Source organism: Maylandia zebra, linkage group LG1 (assembly GCF_041146795.1).
Source record: "Maylandia zebra isolate NMK-2024a linkage group LG1, Mzebra_GT3a, whole genome shotgun sequence".
In the NCBI taxonomy this organism is placed as follows: Eukaryota; Metazoa; Chordata; class Actinopteri; order Cichliformes; family Cichlidae; genus Maylandia; species Maylandia zebra.
The window spans coordinates 39784971-39807493 of record NC_135167.1 but is presented as its reverse complement, the minus strand read 5'-3'; the positions used below and the strand labels follow the sequence as shown (position 1 = coordinate 39807493).

General features: G+C 38.8%; 1 protein-coding gene and 2 long non-coding RNA genes across 3 annotated transcripts; 1 reads left to right on the top strand and 2 right to left on the bottom strand.

Moving 5' to 3' along the window:
* The first annotated feature begins 1587 nt into the window (after positions 1–1587).
* On the top strand, positions 1588–22432 carry LOC112431631 (uncharacterized). The gene is made up of 24 exons (XM_076886153.1): positions 1588–1816; positions 4277–4529; positions 6433–6461; positions 7107–7398; positions 7624–7664; positions 7971–8244; positions 9080–9127; positions 9415–9458; positions 9832–10117; positions 10490–10533; positions 11090–11375; positions 11885–11928; positions 12231–12504; positions 12887–12936; positions 13025–13098; positions 13273–13487; positions 13597–13847; positions 13950–14078; positions 14975–15110; positions 16127–16156; positions 17749–17796; positions 19875–19918; positions 20076–20361; positions 20726–22432. The coding sequence occupies exons 2-23, from the start codon at positions 4286–4288 to the stop codon at positions 20352–20354; spliced, it is 3162 nt and encodes a 1053-aa protein (XP_076742268.1). The 5' UTR covers positions 1588–1816; positions 4277–4285; the 3' UTR covers positions 20355–20361; positions 20726–22432.
* Positions 12651–13480, bottom strand: LOC143419436 (uncharacterized). Its single transcript, XR_013099414.1, has 3 exons — positions 13410–13480; positions 13097–13326; positions 12651–12782 (listed from the first exon to the last, which is right to left on the bottom strand). It is a non-coding gene; the product is annotated as an uncharacterized LOC143419436 (long non-coding RNA).
* Positions 16683–17184, bottom strand: LOC143419437 (uncharacterized). The gene is made up of 3 exons (XR_013099415.1): positions 17043–17184; positions 16898–16951; positions 16683–16791 (listed from the first exon to the last, which is right to left on the bottom strand). It is a non-coding gene; the product is annotated as an uncharacterized LOC143419437 (long non-coding RNA).
* Positions 22433–22523: the final 91 nt, after the last annotated feature.

Sequence of the window (22523 nt, the reverse complement as noted above, 5' to 3'; positions counted from 1 at the left end):
GAAACACACAGTATTAAAGATTTATACCGTCTGTGGTAAATTACAGCTTAAGAGTGTTCAGTCAGACATAAGTAGCTCTAGTGAGCATGTGAATGTGATGCTTACTTTGGATTATGGAACTTTTTATTATTATTAACGGATTCAGTATTTATTAAACTCGGTGTATCCGTTGTTGCTTTGGAGATGCAGAGACTGATTAAAGAGACACGACGTCACTCTTTCTACTCATACCTGAGCCAAAGGTAACGTTGATGGAAAGGCGGTAACATCTATTTCAACTCTGTTTATTTCTATGGCGCAAAATTAGAACAACAGTCGCATCAAGTAGTGATGGGATTTCCGGCTCTTTTTAGAGATCCGGCTCTTTAGGTTCGGCTCACTAAAAAGAGCCGGCTCTTTCGGCTCCGACCCGGCTCTTCAGGTTGTTTTGTTGCTTTAATTAATTTATTATTAACAATAATATAAAATTATGCACAAAAGGAATTACTAACGTAAAAACAAGTGGTTTTATTTATATATGTTTATATATAAATATATGCGGTGGCCCCTAGAGACAAAACACGTACAAACTCCAAAACACATTTCTAGCATGAACTGAACTTCCAAAGCAGAGCTACTAGATCACTTAAATTACACAATTGAAAGCATGTGTGTATTGTTTGTGTATTTATACACAGGCACTCATATATATATTCAAATAATTTAAAAAAAAGTTCATTTACCTGTTATTACCACACACCAAATCCGGTCGTTGGTACTTGCTGGCTTGTGTAGCCACAAGATAACAAAGGCTCAACACTGCGCCCAGCATCCTGGAGCACTTCTGTTGTCTTTTGTACGTGTTTTGAGTTTTTATGTGCTTCTGAGTTTTTAAATGCTTCTGAGTTTTTACGTGCTTCGGAGTTTGTACGTGTTTTTACGTGTTTTGGAGTTTTTACGTGTTTTGGAGTTTGTACGTGTTTTTACGTGTTTTGGAGTTTGTACATGCTTCAGAGTTCGTACGTGATTTGAAGTTTGTATGTGCTTTGTCTCTAGGGGCCACCGTAAATATACTTTTATTTATTCACTCCACATAAAATGTAATAAATAAATCATATAATACAAAAATCAACTATTCACATTTCAAGTTTTAACTATTTAAATTTTCAGCTTTTTCCTTTCACAAATTTAAAGTGAAAAGAACACAAAACACTGCAAACCACAACACAATTAAATATAAATTATAATATGAAAACTAAAAGAACATGCATATTCTCTGTCACATGGACCTGCATGAATAAACTTTCTCAATCCTTTATCATCTGCAACCGAAAATAGTTGTGGATGATTACTATACCTTTCTAATGTTGTTGTCCCTGCCTCTCTTTCTCTCTCTCTGGCTCTGTTCCTGTGCTACTGAGTGTAACTACCGCCCCTCCCCCCTCTGCCCAGCGTAAAGCACAAGGCTCGCGTGCAGAGTGAAGCGGAAAAAAAGTGCGAGAGAGAGGCTGAGAGAAAGAAAAAAAAAAAACCCCACGTGACGGCTCGCGATAAGGAGCCGGCTCGCGTCGTTCACGTCAAAGAGCCGGCTCTAAGAGCCATTTCGTTCGCGAACGACCCATCACTAGCATCAAGGCGCCTCCGTTATTCAGGCGGGCTGACAGCTGGGAGGAGAGAGACGCAGAAAAGCGGAAGTTTTTCCGCCTCAGCGTTTACAGAAAGTGAGAGAAAGCAGCGGGAGAACAGTGCCTCACACTAAGCTGCTTCACAAACACTGAAGAATGATTTTCCATCAGCAGTGATTCCAGGTGTTCACATTTTACATGAAGTATTGAAGGTAAGCGCGGCATTAAGTTCTGCTTCCTCCTGGAAGTTCACATTCGTAGTTCTGCTTCCTTGTTGGAGTTGTTTTCATGTGTGTGTAACAGGGAATGAGATACAATAATAAGTTATATTAGATCATGTGACTGTTGCTGGTTTGAAGCAGAGGTGCAGAGCTCTGTGGGAAAGAACCGGAGGTCTCGGTCACGGTAGAGTTCTGGTTGTGGCGGTTTCAAAAGGCCACGATAGTCACGTGATCTTAACCCTAGAACACTATCGCTATAAACAGCAACACAATCACTAATGCCGGGTGATTTTTACCCGATATAATATGACCAACAAAAAGTACTTGTCATCAAAATATATCAAAATTTGACAACACATGACAAATTAGAGTTGTCTTCTTTTACTTTCAACTGTGCCATGTCTAACAAAATGAAAAAAGTGTCATGTGGGGACCCTAAAATAATGCTCCAGAATCACAGAAAAATTAGGGCAAAGAACAACAAAATTCCTAAAAAAGATAATGACACTGGAAAGCTGGTCTTTGGTCCACCCATTCCTGGGACATTTGAGACTTCCCTGGTGAAGGCACAGTCTCCTCGACACACTAACAGCTGCAGGAGAGAGAAATCATGTAAATGTATTTGCTCGGGTGAAACTCAAATAGCGATAGTATTCTAGGGTTAAAGTTATCTGTGCGCAGCTTAATCTCTCATCTTCATCAGACACCAGATCTTCCTCACACACTCTGCTTCCTGGATGGTGAATGTCAGAGTCACAGATATAATGACACAATAATTATTATAAATGTTATTTAAAGGTTTGTGTTTTTTTTTTACAATAAACAAATAACAGTTTGTTTATTGTGTGTTTCTGACCAGTTCGAATTGAGATTTTTAATTTGTAAAGTTTGTACAAACCAGGGATGGATAATTAATTTTACCGGGGAAAATGAGACTGTTGTGCATTGTACTGGTTCTCCAAAAGCTGATTCTGTTCATCTGATCGTAGCGTTTTGTGGGAGAAACGTTTCGTCACTCATCCGAGTGACTTCTTCAGTCTCAGCTGACTGCAGGTTTCCCCAAATCTTATAAACAGTACATTTGCATAATGACTGAAACCAGCCCAGTGAAGGAACAATAGGCTGGGAGGTCAGTTCCTTAATCATAATTATGCAAATTCTCATGACCATTGATCAACAACCACTGACCAAAACCCACTGATCAAAGACCACTCAGGGCCTTCTTGATGTGCTGTTCTTCTGCCTCCCTGGCCGCTGTGTCAGTGGGGATGGTGTTCGCTCTGTGTTGTAGCGTCCTGATGACTCCCAGTTTGTGCTCCAGTGGATGACGAGAGTCAAACCTTAGATACTGATCCGTATGTGTAGGTTTACGGTACACGTCATCTTTTAGATGTCCCCCATTACTGATGGAAATCTCACAGTCTAAGAAGGCTAACCTGCCACTTTTCATATCCTCCCTGGTGAATTTGATGTGTCGGTCCACCGAGTTAATGTGATCCGTGAAATGTAGTACGTCCTGGGATTTCATTTTCACCCAGGTGTCATCCACATATCTGAACCAATGGCTTGGTGGTGTTCCAGGGTAGGATAGCAAAGCCCTCTTTTCCACTTCTTCCATGTACAAATTGGCCACGATGGGTGAAACTGCAGACAATCGGTCTTAAAGGTGCACCCTGTTTATGTATTTTTGGTAAACCATACAGACTTGGTGTAGACTCCCCTGGGTACAGCCTGTGGTATGAGGTCCGGTCAACAGCCTTGTCCTGTTCTAACTGCTTCAGACAGTCTATCGCCCTCTTGCTGTAGCCACTTCCTGGGTCTCGTTTCAGGGGCTCATAAGTATTTTCATCACTGAGTAGTGACAAGATCTTCTCATGATAGTCTTTCTGGTTTAGCAATACTGTGCACCTACCCTTGTCTGCTGGAAGGAGGATAATGTTGTTGTCATCACTAAGTGATGTGAGTGCCTTCCTCTCCTCCATGGTGATGTTGGATGCTGGGGGCTTTGCATTGCTGAGACAGGCCGAAACTTTCGTCCGTAGTTGCTCTGCTTCCACTTCTGCAATATTGTTGTTACGAATTGCTGTTTCTGTGGCTGTGATCAGCTCCACTAGCTTGGAGATTTACTTTCCTGGATGATTGAGAATGCATCAAGACATTGTACTGGTTCATTTATTACTTCACAGTGTAACTTTTTCTGCAGCTATTTAGAAACAACTCAACGTCCTTTTGGGGACAAAAACTAATCCTCTCAATTTTATTCAAGGTTCAAGCTGATGTTTGACGTTCACGTCCAATCACAGTTTTCATTTGGGTGATGGAAAAGTAACAAACGTCCATGTCAGTAATGTTGTCATTAGTGAAATACAAAGCAGTCCGTTTCCATCCATCAAATGAACAAACAGCAGACATGCTGTCCTTCATGTATAATATGATTCCTTCATTTTCCAGGTGGTAACTATGACGACTAAGAAGCTGCTCATTGAAACACTGAACCAGTTGAGTCCAGAGGACTTTGCTGAGTTCAAGTCACTCATTGAACTGGAGAAAGATCTATCATCCGAGCCAAGGGGTCGACTGAAAACAGCAAACACACAGGATGTAGTGAAGCTGATGGAGGAGACGTACAGAGGAGAGAGTGTGGAGGAGACCAGAAAGGCTTTAATGAAGATGAACAGGACTGATCTGGTGCAGAGATTATCAGGTATCACCTCAGGAACCACAAATAAGAGAACAAAGAATTAAATATGTGAGAATACTGCACATAGTTCATCACATTCATATGAAACCAGGTGCTGACTGATAGAAAAATCTCTTGACTCTGTGTTGTGTAGTGAATGATGAACAAAGACGTTTATATTTTCGTGCTGCTTTTTATAACGTGGATTAGAGCAGAATATGTGCAGGTCAGGCAGGCTGGCTCATTACAGGAGGCTCAAACACAGCACACTACAAAATAATAGCAGCTTATAGCCGGTGTGCAGTGATATTATGTGACTGTTTCAGGACTTCACAATTACAACAAACCACTGAAACTCTTCTTATTAACAGTTAGACAGCTACAGAGGTCACATGCTCTGTATAGTGGTCGCACACATGCTGATACCTAATGATCCCACACAGTGCAGTGATCCACTGCCTCTGAGAGAGGGCGCCATTGAGCCAATAAACATCACAAATCCATTGTGGTTATTATGGAATCACACACACCATAAACACTGTTACACAAGCTCAGTTACAGTATTTTGATCAGATCAGAACAAAAACATCCAACATCATTCAACATGGTTGGAAAGTCTTCAAGCAGCTCTACAGGTTATAATTATGTCACTATTAACCCTCATCATACTGACTGAAGTCTGTGGTAGATTTTTGTCATACCTCACAGATGTGTTTTTTTCTATCATTTAAATTTTTAATGAATTTGTCAGGTTGTTGCTAATGTTTCACACAATTTTCTATTTCTGCTTTGATTGGTGCTTCTTTAAAAATACAAATGTTTTTAGGTGTCAGAGGACTCCAGTCAAACAATTCCACCTTTACAGTTTTAATAAATGGGACTTATTAACTGTATTGTGAATTTATTCAGTTGCAGCTGGTCCTAAATTAAAGTAACACACAGTATCTAGTATCTGTCAGTGTTTATAAAGAAGAAAGACTCAGATGCCATCACTGCCTTCATCGTCTGGATGGGGAACTTTCCAGACTAGAAGTTATGAGAATGTTGGAGACGTAGCTGCATCTACTGTACCTGAGAGAGCTGGAGTTCTCTGGTCACGCAACCCATATCAAGGAAGCATGTAACAGACACGCATGTGCAGCACGCTTTGGAGAGACAAAGCGCTTCATGGAGTCACGACCTCCAGCTCTCACTGGGGCAGTTTGAATCTGAATGTGCAACAAGTGGGTGAAAGTAGCACCTCCAAGTTTTAGGCCATGGTTCTCAGCTGGTAAAGGGTGGAGTGCTCACTCCAGGTCACGGACGAGTTCCCCCATTTGGAGGAGTTTAAGTATCTAAGGGTGTCGTTCACAGGGGAGGGGAGAGTGGAGCAGGAGATTGACAGATAGATTAGTGCTGTGTTTGCAGTGATGTGGATGCTCTGCTGATCTGCCCTGGTGAGGAGAGAGCGGGCCCTGATGTTTTAGATTTGTAGGTGGAGCTATGTTCCTGCCCATGCATATGGTCACAAGCTCTGAGGACTGAAAGAATGAGATTATGGATACAAACAGAAATGAGTTTCCTTTAAGTCTATCTGGGAATGTCCAAGTTACGGTTGGTTAGCATGGGAGAGGCAGCCTGGGACCCTCATTGGACAGAAACGCCCGGTCTGGAGTCGACTCCCGTCACGTTCAAAGACATGTAGTGTATATTTATATATGTGTGTGTGTGTGTGTGTGTATATACACACACATGAAAGTGATCAGCGATCAGAGTATCCTGTGTGTGCTCTCATTCACAAAGTTAGGCCTCTCTCTAAAATCATTATTAACGAGTTAACGAGGTTTAAGTGTCACTTTGATGTGAAATCTTTCATGTTCTAAATCCTCATAAAGCCTGATGATAAAACAGTTTCTAATCTGACTTTTTCTCTTTCTTTTCTCCTCAGACAAACAGTTTCCTCCACTGAGCCAGAGAGTGAGTAACGTCACATCAGTCGACTTCACACAGTTCAGCTTTGATTCAGTAGATGAAGACTGAAAATGATCTTCATCTTAAACACAAATCATACACATGAGATTCAAGCTGCAGCTTTGTCATGTACACATGAGTTTTATACATGATTGGTATAGAAATATTAAACCTTATTTACATTTTAAAAGCAGATTAAATTCAAGTCTTTCTGTTTATCAGTAAAGATGCGAGCAGTTAAAGCGCCCCTCTGTTTGTAAAATCAGGAGACTCACTGCAGTTTTTGTAGCTCAGTCTTTGACAGAGTTACAGTCAGGCAGTAAAACAGAGTCACAAACCTGTTCATGAAAATTAAATCCTTCAAAAAGAGGAAAAAATGAGCCAAGAAATAAAAAACCAATCCAAGCAGGTACCCACCGAGCACCAGATGTTCATGGAGGTTATTTTCTGCTCTACATCTGGTCGACCGGTCATGACCTTAAAAAGACGCAGCTTTATGTCTGAAGGTCAAAGGTCATCTTTTCAGGTTTTTAGAAGGAATTGGATTCAAACATGAATTTATTTTTAGCACACTAAAATGTTTCTGTTGATTAAAAATCAAGCAGACATTTGAATGGTGCATCGCTGTCATGTGACCTCTGTTTTTACCAGGTAGAAACGATGGAGTCTCTTATTGAGCTGCTTTTGGAGACACTGGCTGATCTGAGAGGCAGCGAGGTCAGAGACTTCATCCAGATCCTGAGAAGAAAACATGGCTCAATGAGCTCCATGAGTCCGCCTGAGATGTCAGACCTGCAGGACGTGCAGGACGTGCAGGACGTGGTGTTGTTGATGGTGAGGACTTTTGGCCAACAGTCAGTGAAGAAGATCGTGGAGGTCTTAAAGGAGATGGAGAGGACTGATCTGGCTCAGAGGCTGACAGACAGCAGCTCAGAAGCTCAAAGTGAGATAAAGACAAAACATGTTAAAATGATAAAAGTGTTTCTGCTTCAGTTCATATTAGAAACAGTCAGATTTACAGAGCAAAGAGAGCATTGTTGACGAGCAGAAAATGATGTTCAGCAGGTTTAAATGTAACTTTTTTTTTGTTCTCTGTGTATTTTTTTTAAAGCTCGATTAGCTTTTATTAAACACTTATTTCTATTTCTGTTAATTTCTCTTTTTTCAGACAAACATCTGGATGAACATCTGTCTGCACTGATCCATAAAGTGAGTAACGTCTCATCTGTCTGACTCTGCAGAGTTCAGCTTTGATTCAATAAGATGCAGTTTGAAAATCATAATTTCATCATTTAGATTAAACAGTTGTCAGAAATGTTTTTAGATTTAAAATCAAAGATTATTAAAAAGTGTGTTTACATAAATACATCTTAATAAATAAGATAATAAAAGAAAACAAAGTGTTTCAGAGAAAACATTGAAAACATTCAAAGTTTAAAACAGCTACAAAAACATAAATCTGTAATTTTCTCAGTGAGGAAACATTTTTTCTTTATGAATGTTTGAATTTTCCAGGTTGCAACAATGGCAGCTGTTACAGATGTGCTTCTAGAAACACTGGAGGATTTGAGTGATCAGGATCTCAACAAGTTCATGTGGTTCCTGCAGTTCACTTGTTTTCAGAAGAGTCTTCCACAAATCAAACTGAATAATGACAGAAGAAGAATAGTGAATGATATGATTGATAAACTTGGTCATCAGTCTGTGGAGGTGATCAGGGAGGTTTTAACAGACATGCAGAGAACTGATCTGGTACAGAGGCTGTCAGAGAGCAGCTCAGGACTCAAAGGTAAGAGGAAATAATCTGTCAGAGTTTCTGTAATAACTTTAATACATTTTATTTATTCATTAAAGTTTATTTAACCAGGAAAAAATAAACTTGTGACATTAAAAATCTGTTTTACAAGAGTGTCCTGGCCAAGAAGGACAGCTGTACAATAATCATAAGCTGCATAAATTAATACAACAGATATGTTGGGATTATTCTTAACTGTGTGTGGAAGGATTTTAAATATGATATTACACCTTACAGTAAAAATTAATTTAAAGAATTAAATCAGAGAAACTCACAACAAGAACTGCATAATATAAACTTTATTATCATTTATAAATGGATGAATGTTTCCTCTGATTTATTTTGGACAGACGTTGATAAATGAACACATTCAGGTTGTACAAACACAGTAAAATTAAACAGATTTGTTTTCATATTTCAATGTTTAAAGTAAAAATATTCAGCTTATTGAATCAGTGACTTTCTTTAGTAAATGTTGTTTTAAAGCTCTTTGAACTTCTTTCCTTTGAAAATATTTTTCTTTGTTTTTTGCATTTTGAGCTCATTAATATCAGTCTTGTGTTGTAAATGGATCTTTATGTTAGCTTTGATTGAAACTCCACTATGGAGACAGACGACCTGTATGAGGTAAATGATTCAAAGTCTTTTCAGTGATTTCTCTGTGATTGTGTAACTATGGCCTCCTCCTGCCTTCAGTCAGCACAGCTGAAAGTGAAATATTAAAGCTTTTTGTTGTCAGGACTCAGTGTTATACTCAGGATGAGCACACATAAAGGACACACACAGTGTCTGTATCATGTAGTTACAGTTTGTATTCAATGTGTTGCAGCTGCAGGATCATCAGCTGAAGGATTTGATGTGGAGGAAACAGAGAAAGGTCAGTGTCCAGAAAACACATGAATCAATAAATACACTCATTGATATGAAGATGAAGAAGATGAAGAAGAAGAATTACTGAATGAAACAGAACTGGATCATTTCCTCACACGTTGATAGTTTCCCATCAAATATGACTTCATGTTAACAAGTTTAATGTTGTTATTAATCCAACTTACAAGGATCATCAGAATGAAATCAAAGCATCAGTTATTTCAAAGTGTCTGATTATTAACACTGATGTTAAATCAGTCATGAATGAAGCTTTTAATCTTTCTTTTCTGTCAGAGAAACACTCTGAGGATGAACGTTGGCCTGCACTGATCCACAAAGTGAGTCATGTCACATCTGTCTGACTTCAGATCATCCAGCTTTCATTTCATAAACACAGGATAGAAATCTTCAATAGAAACAAATGATTTGATTTTGATTGGAAAAGTCAAAGTTTGATAAGTTGAGCGTGTGCAGTGAGGGAGGTCTGCAGCAGGTCAGAAAAGTCCTGAACTTGTTAACAGAAGCAGAATAATTGTTAATCAGCTGTTTGTGATCATTGTGACAAATATGACCAATGACATCATCACCTTATGTGATGGATGATGTCATCTAAACACATCTACATTTGTAAAGTGTTGATGAGAAAACAAACAAACCTGAAAGTGAGAAATGTCACATTTATCTCATGAACATTTTCTTTGAATTTTCCAGGTAGAAACGATGGAGTCTGTTATTGAGCTGCTGCTGGAAGCTCTGGATGGTCTCAATGAGCCGGAGCTGCACGAGTTCAACTGGACCCTGCGACAAATTCATCGTCACAAATATGACTCAGTCTTCTCATTGATGCCGTACGAGTGGACAGACCTGCAGGACACAGTGTTTCTGATGGTGCAGACTTACGGCCAACAGTCAGTGGAGAAGACCATGGAGGTCTTAAAGGAGATGAAGAGGACTGATCTGGCTCAGAGGCTGTCAGACTGCAGCTCACTGCCTCGAAGTAAGACAACAAAATCCAAACTCATTAAAGTCATAAAACTGTTTTCATGTCTCATAAACGTCTGACTAAAGTCTTCTTTGACTTTATAAATAATATTTGTAATAAAGACAAAAAAACACATCTTTAAAACATATTTTATGGCTGTTCTGGAAAAATATACTTCAATAAATACATAAAAATGAGACCAGATTAAATCCAAATACTTTGTGAGGAGGAGTAAAAATGACTCCTTCATACTGTTTATTATTGCTGAGGAGGTTTCAGTGTAATTCTGCATATTGTCCATTTTTCCAAAGTCATATTTCCTGAATAATTGTCAGTTAGTTGTTAAATGTGTTTGTCATGAGTGACTTTGAGCACTTTTCTCCTCAGAGAAACACTCTGTGGATGAACGACGCTCTGCACTGATCCACAAAGTGAGTCATGTCACATCTCTGATTCAGTACAAGACAGCAGGCTGAAAGTCAGAGGACTAAAGTATCATCAGTTCTCATGTTGAGTCATTTTCTCATGATTTCTGCTGGATGTTTGTGACAAACTGAAGCTTCATTCAGTTTGACTTCTTCAGCAGTAATTTTCTGCAACACTAATGTCAGGATGTCTTTACCACTGAGGATGAGCTGAGGAAGTGTCAGCATGTACATTTGTCCTGACTCTTCAACAGGACAGAGAAATCTGAAAACATCAAACACTTTCAGATTAAACAGGAAACTTTATTCTACTTACAAATATTAATAAAGAATGAAAGATAATGTGAAATCAGGGAAAGATTCTTGATGGATATATTTCAGTTTTTATCTGCACAGTGAGAGAAGAACTGCAGCCTGTAAAGAAAAAGTATTCAAACCCATAAAAGTGGATCACAGTTTTATATTTTCTTCATTTTTTTCATAAACGTACCGCAACTAGTAAATAGATGCTTGTGTTTGGCTAAATAAATATGTGACCCCGTGATTGTGTTTATTGTTCCAGGCGGCAACAATGGCAGCTGTTAAACATCTGCTTTTAGAAACTTTGAATGATTTGAGTGATGAGGAGCTCGAGACATTTAAGAGGATCCTGCAGACGATCCTTCCTTGGAGGAATCTGTCATTCTTCTCACGGAGGTTGAGTCGATCATCAACCAGAGCAGATGTAGTGAATCTGATGGTGGATGAAGTTGGTCATCAGTCTGTGGAGGTGACCAGAGAAGTTTTCATGCACATGAACAGAACTGATCTGGTGCAGAAGTTACCAGAGAGCAGCTCAGCATCCAGAGGTAAGACCAACATGCATGAGTGTAAACTCTGTGTCATCAACAGGTTTTTGTGTTGCTGGTGTCATGGTGGTGCAGTGGTTAGCACTGTGTCCTCACAGCATGAAGGTTGTGTGTTTGAGCCTCCTGGTTGGCTGGAACCTTTCTGTGTGGAGTTTGCATGTTCTCCCTGTGCCTGCATGCTTTTCCTCAGAGTGCTCTGGTTTCCAGTCCAAACACATGCTTGTTGGCTTTATTGCTGGTTCTAAATTAAATGTGGGTGTGAAAGGTTGTCTGTCTGTTTAAAACCTGAGGTGGACAGGTGTACCCTCTCTCATTATCACAGCTGGGAACCCCCAGTTACTTTGGTTGGACAGGATGGAGGGTTTCTTTGTTGGGTTCTTATGTCATTTTATTTCGTTTCACATGATTTTCTCTTTTAAATCATCTGTGTCGTCTGAAGGCTGATTCTACTTGGATGTGTGATGATGTTTGAATCCTCAGAGTTGATGGTAAATGTCTTTCCTCCTCAGAGAAACACTCTGTGGATGAACATGGAGCTGCACTGTTGAAGAGAGTGAGTGTGACTTTAACTCAGCTTTTACAAAAAATAGTTTTTAGTATTGATAGAAATGAAATAATGTTTTCTTATGAAACTTGAAGTTTTGCAGTTCATAAAGAGAGTGAAGTAAATATCAAAACCGCCAGCTGTCTCTTCAGTGATTATTCTAAAACATATAAATATTCATGAAGACATCTTTTTTAATTAATATTTGATATTTCTACTTCATTTTCACTGGAAATTAAATAAAAAGAAACTTTTAAATTGTCCAACAGAGATATTATACAGTAACTTAATACATTGTTTTGGTTTTACAGGTAAAAGAACAGGAAGCTGTTAGACAGATTCTCTTGGAAACACTGAATGAATTCAGTCAAAAGGATCTCGGGAAATTTATTCTGTTGCTGCCGTTCACGTGCTTTAAGATGAGCCTGCCACAAATGGTGAGGTACTGGTATCCAAACAGGACAGAAGACCTTGTGGATCTGATGGTGGATAAACTTGGTCATCAGTCTGTGGAGGCGACCATGAAGGTTTTAACAGACATGAACAGACCTGATCTGATGCTGAGGCTGTCAGAGAGCAGCTCAGGTGAGACCAAACAAAGTTTAATAAACAGATTTTCATAATTTACAATAAACTTGTTTAAACAACTTCTAATCAACAAACATTAAAATAAACAGGAAACACAACAGACGTCCAAAAGTAACTTTTCAGAAATGATCAGAGCTGAATCCAACCTTTCTCTCTGTCTCTGTCTTGTTCTGACATCACTGGTGAGAATATTTGGATTCATCAGCTTTTGATCATCTTAGACGTCACTCAGCTGCACGTCCTGCTGAACATGTTGTTCTGATGTTGAAGCAGCACTGCACAGCATAAAGTGATCAAACAGCAAACATGTGGACAGTTAGAGGATGATTTTATATGTCAGCATAACATCATTCATTTGAATTCTTTGTGTCTCAACAAGGACGAAAAACTGAAAGAAGTTCAGAGCTTGAAGGTTGTCAGAGCCTGACGGTAATCCCTTCCATTCATCCATTTATTGCTAAAGTTTCTTTCTTTATAAACATGTGTACTTATTGACTAAAGAGACTGTCCTCTGCAGCAGGACCGCAGTGATTGGACTAAACTTGAACCTGAGGTGAACAGTACAGATGCAGACGAGGCTCCAACTTACAGGTAAATCAACTTCCTGAATGCTGCAGCACAGCAAACTGGAACTACAGGAAACAGTTCAGCTTTGGATTTATTCCCAGAGGAAATTCTTCATTTTGCATCCGATTCACACGACTACTCTGTGTTTCCATTCACTCTGTTGTTCCTTCATGAGTGTGTATTTAATTCCTGTTTCAGCCTTCAGTCTGCAGCAGGACACTTTGAATGCAGAGTGTCGGGCTTGCGCTGGGTCTGTAAGGGAAAGACCAGCTTTCAGTACCAGTTTAGATCTTGGGAGGGACACATGGAGAGGATGGAGAGCAGACAATACATGCCTGCAGGTCCTCTGATGGACGTCACAGTCACTGCTGGGAAGTTAAATGAAGTTCACCTGCCACACTGGATCTGCATCGGTAAGAGGACATGAAGGAAGAATTTCAGATGTTTGACATTTCTGACAGTGAGCGCACAAACTGTTATAAACTGTTCTTCTCACCATGTTTGTGTTGTGTTCTCCTGCAGATGACATCCCTGACATATTGGACACGTTTGCAGTCCTTCACATAGATGACTGTGGAGATGTTGTGGAAAAAGTGTCTGAGGTCACACCAACACATGTCAAGTTAACTGAACCGATTTTCTCTCCGAGAGCGGTCCTGATGAAACTCGGCGTTCCTGTGAAAATTGGCTGCAACGTGTTGATCTATCAGACCAACACAGCTTTCCTCACACTGCATGTTTATCTGATCCCACGTGATCCTGGGCTACAGCAGGTTATTACATGTTTCACAGTATAATAGGCAGAATTCAGGAGAATGAATAAATTAATATATAAAACATGGCTTTTTAGTATCTTTGCACTTTATTCTTCACAGGTAATGAAACAGAGGGAAGTGCCCCATGGATACAAAGCTATCCTGAAGCCAGATCCAGAGAAGTCCTTGAAAATTCTTGATCGTTTCACACTAACAGCAGATGTGGATGGTGCAGAAATCTGTCCTGAAGTATGGTTTGAAATGCTTTCATTTCTTTCCAAATACATATTTGCATAATAGGCTGAGAATAAATAGTCCAGCTGTCGTCGGCAGCCTTCATGCATTTTACTGAGCAAAGAAAGGATTCAGTAAATATTCAATAAGAAGAGCTGATCTGGAAGAAGTGAACATGATTTACTGAGATAGAAAAATGAACGAATCTATTTGGTGATTTAACGCTGATGAACCTTGATTGCAGTGTTAGGATTTAGGACAGGACCCCCCAAAACAGTAAGAGCAATCTTACTGTGGCAGGGAAGTTTGACTCTATAGAATGAAAACAGTATTGTTAGCTCAAGCATGACCAAAGCACAGAAAATGAGTGTAATATATTATAATAAATAGGATATACTAAGTGATCGTAGCAAAAAGAAGGTTGGGAAGGGTAGGGTGAGGGAAAAGCAAGCACAATAGAGACCGAGCCTACATCAAAGGCTGGAGTCCTGGATGGTGAATGGAGAGCAGACAGAAGAGATTGAAGTTTGATGAAGCTCAGAGAGTGAAACGCTTGTTAGCAGGAGCAGAAACATGACAAAAGATACAAAAGGCTTTGATACACCACCAGCTATATGCTGACTTACCAGGACTTTAACATTTGAGTGACTTTGAACCAGGAAAAGAAAAAACATGAATGATGAGAGAAAACATGGATACAGGATGATGCTGGAACTGGATCAGATGCATGAACCATAGGCCGGTGCAGACCAGCAGTCCATTTGTGGACGAGAGAAGGTGGAAAGCTTTGAGAACCTGCTGAAGCTGCAGCTTTTGAAATATCACTGTGGAGTAGTAAAGGCAGAAATAGTAACTTACAAATATCCATACCATACCTCTCTCTTTCCCGTTGCTCTTTCTTTCTTTAACAGGATTTAAAGCTCAGATATCCAAGTGGAAAGCCAAATTTCTTTGAAGTTTACACTGAAAATCCAGATGGAAACTTCCGCCTTAAACTCACATCAAAAAAAGATCTTCAGCCAGTATGGACCTGTACAGTTCGAAAAGGTTAACTTTACATTTTCAAATTTGTCATCACTTTATTGTATTAAATGAGTACAATTACATGTTAGCTCAACATTGTCAGTAAGCTATATGTAGCAGCAATCTTCGGTCCTTCTTTGCCGCTTCTGCAGGACGTACATTTTCTGACTCGTCCTTTTCTAAGATAGTTTGTGTCTTATTCTGTAGGAAGAAACAAGGCGAATGTAAAACAGGAAACATGTTATTTATTCCACGCAAAACCCAAAACTACAGAGCAGATATCTCTGGTTGGAGCCCCGTTGACATTTTCCTGATATTATACCTAAAACAGCTATAAACAGTGACTGTCAGAAAAGTGTTGCCCATGACAGAAAGATGCAACGATATCTTCTATAAAATCCTTTTGGAAAATGAGAAACATCTAATCGATGAATTCAGTGCAAAGTAAAACATACAATGGTGAAAAAACCTCTTTAGACCAAATAATCTACCTGAGCATAGATTCTGTTGGAAATGTCAGTGTGCAAGGATTTTATAAAACGTTATTTTACACTTATATTTGGTGAGATGTTTATGGTATGTGGGGCCTTTCCTGATCACCGAGCCTCTCATTCAGTTTCAAACTAGAAATGTCCCAAAATGTTCATGTAAATGTGCTGTATATCATGCAGAACAATCACTGAAAATACCAGATTTCCTCCACCTAACAAATATCAAAATGATCACAACTATACTTTTTGTGAAGATTTATTATTTGTTACATTTGAATATGAATTAAGTTTAAATTGAAAACCTTTCATCACCACACGGTGGCCCAGTGCACACCGTGTTATTACACCTACCAACCACACAATAGAACAAAGCGGGATGAATTTATAGAGCGTAATATATTAAATTACAACATAAAATATTGAAGATTAAAATGAGAAACAACACAAATTAAAGATCATAACAAAATACTTAAATATGGCCGATGGATTGGAGTAAAGTTTCTTTAAAATTTTATATTTATACGTTTTATGTTCCTTGATTATTTTCAGCCGAATACCAAAGCACTGATCAAGCACAAGGTAAGATATTTCAGATTATTTGTATAATAACTGCATTTAACATTTTACAGTAGTGAGTTTTCTTTGGTTTAAATTTCACAAGTTTACCAAAATTTGTTGTTAATCCAGAGACGTTGCTCATCCATGCCATAGCCCAATTGACTCCACTGTTAATTGTTGGTCGTATTTCATACTGCTGCAACTTGTGCCTGAGGAGGAGAGGACTTCATTTAGAATTCTGAGAATTTAAATCAGGGGTGCACACACTTTTTCAGCATGCGAGCGACTTATGAAATGACCAAGTCAGAATGATTGACCTACTATGAAAATGCAAAACATATATTTATTTATAAACATATGGAGTATTCATTCATGCATGTTGCATAACTGTATGAACCCATATTACACAACACAACTCTGTACATTTTTTGATATTACCTTACTCTGATGACTTGCACTGAATGGAATCAACCAGGGATGCACAGTCTGGACGGTAGCTGCTGATAGTCAGCCTCAAGTACACTTTCAAATAATCATCAGTCACGGTGGAACGGTATTTGGACTTAATAATCTTCTGGGAAAAGGCTGACTCACATGAATAAGTGCAGCTGCAGTCAAGGAGGTAACACATTTCCTAATGTTGGGGTACTTTTCCTCTGCAAGTTCCAGAACTGTCCGTTAGCCCTGGACTTAAACTCAGCTTAGTGTCAAAATCTCATCCTCTATTTCAGAAAAATTCCGGTGAAACAGTGTATAATTCACCTGTTTTTCTTCATTGGTTCATTCGAAGACTTCTCTCCTAAGCCACTGTGAAAACTGCACAGCATTAACAAAATAAACACTCAACGTAAGACACAGCACCTAAAACGACACTGTACAAGAAAACAAAGATAAAATCAATAAATACCTTGTTGGCTGCATGCTGCAAAAAGGGAATTACTCCCCATTCTTCTGAGGGTTCCTTATAAGTGTCTAGTTAAAGTCCATTCCACTTAACTTTCAATAAAGAGCATTACGGCTCATTCTTGCTACCTGCTTGCAGGTGTTTTCTTAGGCTTCCAAAAAGGAGACAACAAGACTTGTAAGCAGGCTTGACCTTAAAAATAAAAGCACCATAACTTGAACTACATAAAATAACATAAATAATGTACAGCTTAAACAATTTACAACGATGACATGGACCTTGACAAGATAAAGAAATGATCTAAATTATATAAACAATATCATCATGCCAACAGCTACACAGTGTTTCAAATTTTGATGCGAGTGGATCAACCTCTGCATCTTCCCAAAAAGGGTAGCATGTGAATGTATCGACTGCATCCATTATCTCTTTCATGTGGAGCAATTTTGCGCATAACGCTTGTTGGTGTATTATGCAGCGGTAATTGAGGAAATCCGGAATAACATTGTCCTCCCTGCACCTGGCAGTCAATCCATTTGAGTGGCAAACCATCCGTGGTGATGGACACCAATTTGTATACTGGGAGCCTGGTTTTCCCAATAAATTGATTGAAAGACTGAAAAATGTTTCAGTTTGCTAGCATAATGAAAGTTAAAAAGTTTGAACATTTGTTAAGAAATTAAAAACTTTCCTTGTTATTTATTAACAGCTGCAGGATCCTCAGTGGGAGCAGCTGCTGTCAGCTCTCAGTCGGCTGGTAGGTTCATCAATATTACCTGTTCTGTGGTTTTATATAATGTGACACATAGAACGCTGATGAATCCTAGTGAACAGTCAATCACACCTTTTCTCCCGCCACAATTTTACTTTTCGTTAGCTTACATACTTTGTTCTGTCTTCAAGTTTTCATTCTAAAGGAGGAGCTCTCAGTCTCTCAGCTCTCGGTGGCAGCGAGTCACTAAACTCAATCCTGCTTATATTTATTTCTTTACAGAGATAAATATAATATTCATGTATTCAGCCCTCTGTGAATCACTTCCTTATCATGCTGGAGGGGTTTGTGAGTCCCAGGCTTTTTCCTGAACAGCTGATTTCCTCCAACAGAGTGATGATGGTTGTGTTGTCTTCTAACTTCATGAAGATTAACAATCTGAACAGCAGCCTGTTTGACAGGAAGTCCAGTATCCAGTTGCACGATGTGTTCCTGAAGACCAGAGTGACGAGTCTGCCAGTCAGCTTCACAAACAGCCTGCTGAGAGAGAGTTTGTTATATTTCACATGTATGAAGAGAGAGTGCAGGGCAGTGAAGACGACATCATCTGTGGCTGTATTCAGCTAACGACAGTTATTATTAAAGCTAACGCCTACTGGTAGATCAGCCCAGTAAATACGGTGTTTCTGTATTTTTACTGGTTCATCTGTTTCACTTTCAGATGAATCCCAAAGAAGTGGTAAAGTACAAGGTTAGATGTTTCACATGATTTGTGTATAAAAAGAACTGCACTTTGTGTTTGGCTGTGGTGGGTTCCCTTTGGTTGCTGACCTCATATTTGAAGTACTGCAAAATGCCAGGGAATGAATGAATAAGCTCTTGTTCAACAATGGCACCAACCAGCTTTTCCAAATCTACTGATGCTGTTGACTGGACTGTCAAAATGCATAAATCGAGTCAGTTCTATTTTTACCACCAGATTTTTAGCACCAGTTAACGAATGTTTTTAGATGTTAAAGAATTCAACAGAACTTGTGGTAAAATACCAAATATAGAACTGTACCACATAGTGCCATTTTCTGTATGAAGCTGCTGGCTCTGTGGACATGAGGACGATCAGTTTGAGATATTCTCAGATATCTATTGTTTGCAGCACTGAACTGGTGTCCCTGACTTGACTGAAGACAGGTGGGATAGAGTTTTATCCTTAATGGGGACGATGTTCAGGAAACTGGAAGTGTCAGCAGGTGTTCTAAGGAGCTCGGAAAGAAAAGCATCTGGACGTCTTTCAGTTTCTTGAAGACGTTTCAGAAGCTTCTTCAGTTCTAAGAGCGACTGGTGGAGCGTCCCAGATTTTAAGCCCTATGGGAGTGTCCCCAAGAGGGTCGTGGACCCCCTATTGATCCTCTGCCTAATCACATGAGCAGTACTAGAAAAATTACCATTCCTGGTGCAACTCTGTAAGCCTTAGTCTTCTGCAAGAACAACACATTTCACAGCTGTCTGTGGCTGTTTTATCATGTCATCAATACTTGCATGCAATGTGGCAGCTGTTGGAGAGATGTGATATAAAACTCTACAGAAAGATCCACAGTAAACACTGGAGTGGAGCTTGAATCTGAGGCTGAAGAAGATGAGGAGCAAGACGGTGCACTGAAGTGCTCGCACTGTGTACACTTCTGTCTCACTCACCTTCCTGTGAACTCATCAAAATAATGCAGAGCAACAAAATCTGCAACCTGGGGCAGTCCTTATTAAGGGTTACTTACTGTGGACCACATCTCAGACTGTTCATATTTAATATCACTGGTGCTGTGATTCTTATATTTACATAACACAAAACTAAGAATCAGCTGGACAGGAAATGTTTGAAAGGCTGCCTGAATCATTAAGAAGGGTCTGATGTGATCAGCACCTGGATGTGAGCTGATTGTCAGCAACGTTTCCTTCACTTTGTCTGGAGTCAGTCTTGGCTGTTGGATCATAGAGAGTGATGGATTCAGGATTTGCTGATTGGGCATTTTGTGACAGAGAAAAGTTGTTTCATTTATTATGTATCATGTATTTATTTTATTACAAAACTTTACAAGTAAAGATAATCTCATTTTTATGTCCTTTCTCAGAGGAAAACACTGTGGACAAACATCTGTCTGCACAGATGCAGAAAGTAAGTAGAACCAAATGATTCTGTCCTCACACCACAGCTTCACTTAATTCATTACTTATACCTGTTATTAAAAATGATCACGTGTGATGGTTTTGTTTACTTATTAATCAGTTATCCTCTAAGAAGGTTATTATTAAATCACTTTGTTTGTTCTCAGGCATTAACAGTCCACTCAGACAGAGAGAAGCTTTTGGAAATGTTGGAAGATCTGAAAAAGGAGGAGCTTAAAAAGTTCAAGTGGTTCCTGCGGGACCGTGATTTTTTGGTGGAGCTCCAACCCATCCCAGAGAGCCAACTGGAGAAGGCCAGCACCTGTGACCTGGTGGACCTGGTGGTGCAGACCTACACAGAAAAGTCTGTGGAGGTGACCAAGAAGGTTTTAAAGAAAATTAACAGGAATGATCTGGTGCAGAAGTTATCAGACAGCAGCTCATGATGCAAAGGTAACAATCAAAATGGCATCATTGATTTTATGAATATTTTACTTAATCCAAAATACTTTTGTATAGTTAGATTTGTAGCTTCTGAATTTATTTTCAGTGCACTACATGATTGTAGTATGGAAAGTAGCAGAGAGTCTGACTGCCCGTCCAACTGACTCTGACATGAGGGAGAGTTTATAATGTAGGAGCAGATTTGAGGTTAAAATACAGGAAATAACATCTATTTGAAAATTACTGTATGTGTGTGTGTGTGTGTGTGTGTGTGTGTGTGTATGTGTGTGTGTGTGTGTGTGTGTGTGTGTGTGTGTGTGTGTGTGTGTGTATGTGTGTGTGTGTGTGTGTGTGTGTGTGTGTGTGTTCTTAGGTTGATGCAAACATGAGGATGAGATCAAGATTTTTGAAGCATTTTTTTATTTTAATATTTAATCTTTTCATTTTATTTTAACTTTCTCTTTTTAATTTTCTGTTCTCATGTTTTTATTTTCTGCAGAATTATTTCAGGTTTAAACGTGTAGAAATGATCTGACAGTGATTTCATTTCCTTCTTTCATAGAAACACATTCTGTTTGTTTCTAGCAGCGCAGTTTGTAAAAAGACGGCATTTGTTGTGCTTTTCTTTGTTTTCATTTATACACTTTCAAATTTACGATAATGAGATCATCATGTTTACAGATACTCACTGTGAGACAAACACTCAGGTTTATGTGGTTTTTTTAACTTCTGTAATGTGTGATGTCATTGAGGGGCGGTATCCTAATACTGCTGATCTCCAGTTCTGGCCCTTTTCACAGAAGCTCCACCCACTTGTCCCTCAAACCTTCTGCTTGTGGGAAACAGCCAATAAGAACAAAGTTGCCTTAAAGGGAGAGGAGTAAAAAAGAAGCTTGTTTCAGAGAGGATGAGGAGCTACAACCAAACCAAGTATAAGAAAAATGAGGATGATTTTGAACTGTGACTCAGACAAAGCTACTCGAGTACAGTCCAAAATTAAAAATATTAACCTGAAAATGAGCATTATATGTATAATTACATACAAAAATATCATGAACAGCTTTATGATTCTCATTTTGTTGAAGACGATAAATCCATATCACAGTATAAATGTGCCACATAAAGAAAAGTCTTCCAGAATAATTTTACATTAACACCATATGAACTCTGTTATCTTCTGTCTTTTGTTCTTGTGGTCGATGCTCAGTCTGGTTTGGAGTGAAGCCTGAATGAGAAAAGTTTCCAAGGTTAGAAGTTACTGAGGAACATCATGACCTGCATCTGTTACTGCCATGTTTCTCACATTTTAAGAAGTTTTGACGACTGCTTTGAAGATAAACTGGAGAATTTTATACTTTTTAATCTTTAATATCCTGCTTTAATCATTGTTTTGTGTTTTTTAATTCCCTTTTAAGCATGTCACTAAACATTTTATATTGGCTTTCTACTAAATATAGAAACATAAATACAATTGTTCTTTATCAATAAAATATTTTTTCGGATACATCAGGGAGCAACATTGGTGTCTATTAACTATTTACTGTCAGAAACTCGTTCATTTTTTAAAATTTTAAAATCTGTAAAAACACGTCTTTCATGTTTATACGGTGAAACTTTTGCTGGAATGAAGCGGCCTAAAAATAATGAAACAATGTACAATGAAGATCACTCAGTAAGATGATTGCTGTGCTTTTGTATTTTAAGAGATGAGATGTTCAGGTCAGTCTTTATTTTCCTACAGGATCATTTTGATTTGCAGCATCAGTCAGTCAAACTGAAATATCACAGAATGAGAAAGATCAACACATAAATAACAGTAAGAATGAGGAATAGTTAAATGAATGACTAAAAGTACATTAAAATGATGGAAGCAGTCAATAAGAAACGTTACAAACATCAGAAATGTCAGACCGGGATCGGACGGCTTTATTTACACAGAACTGGATGTTTCCTGACTCTGAGGACTTTATTCGTCTAAGGAAGAAACTCAGACTGTTCCTAAATGTGTCCTTATATTTTGACTTGTACGTACAAATTTTTATATGGTGTAATTGTTATTAAAGACTCCTTTTTACCCTTGTTTTCTGGTTCGTTCGTTCATTTAAACTCCAGCCTTTCTGGAGCGTTCAGTTCTACAAAGGCTGATCAGCGTCGACTCCATCAACTCCATT

What these genes read in the sequence shown, in the direction of transcription:
- LOC112431631 (XM_076886153.1), top strand. Translation starts at nt 4,286, where the DNA reads ATGACGACTAAGAAGCTGCTCATTGAAACACTGAACCAGTTGAGTCCA. An exon ending in GTGATCCTGGGCTACAGCAG is followed by an intron (nt 13,848 to 13,949) that starts GTTATTACATGT and finishes TATTCTTCACAG; the next exon opens with GTAATGAAACAGAGGGAAGT. An exon ending in GACCTGTACAGTTCGAAAAG is followed by an intron (nt 15,111 to 16,126) that starts GTTAACTTTACA and finishes GATTATTTTCAG; the next exon opens with CCGAATACCAAAGCACTGAT.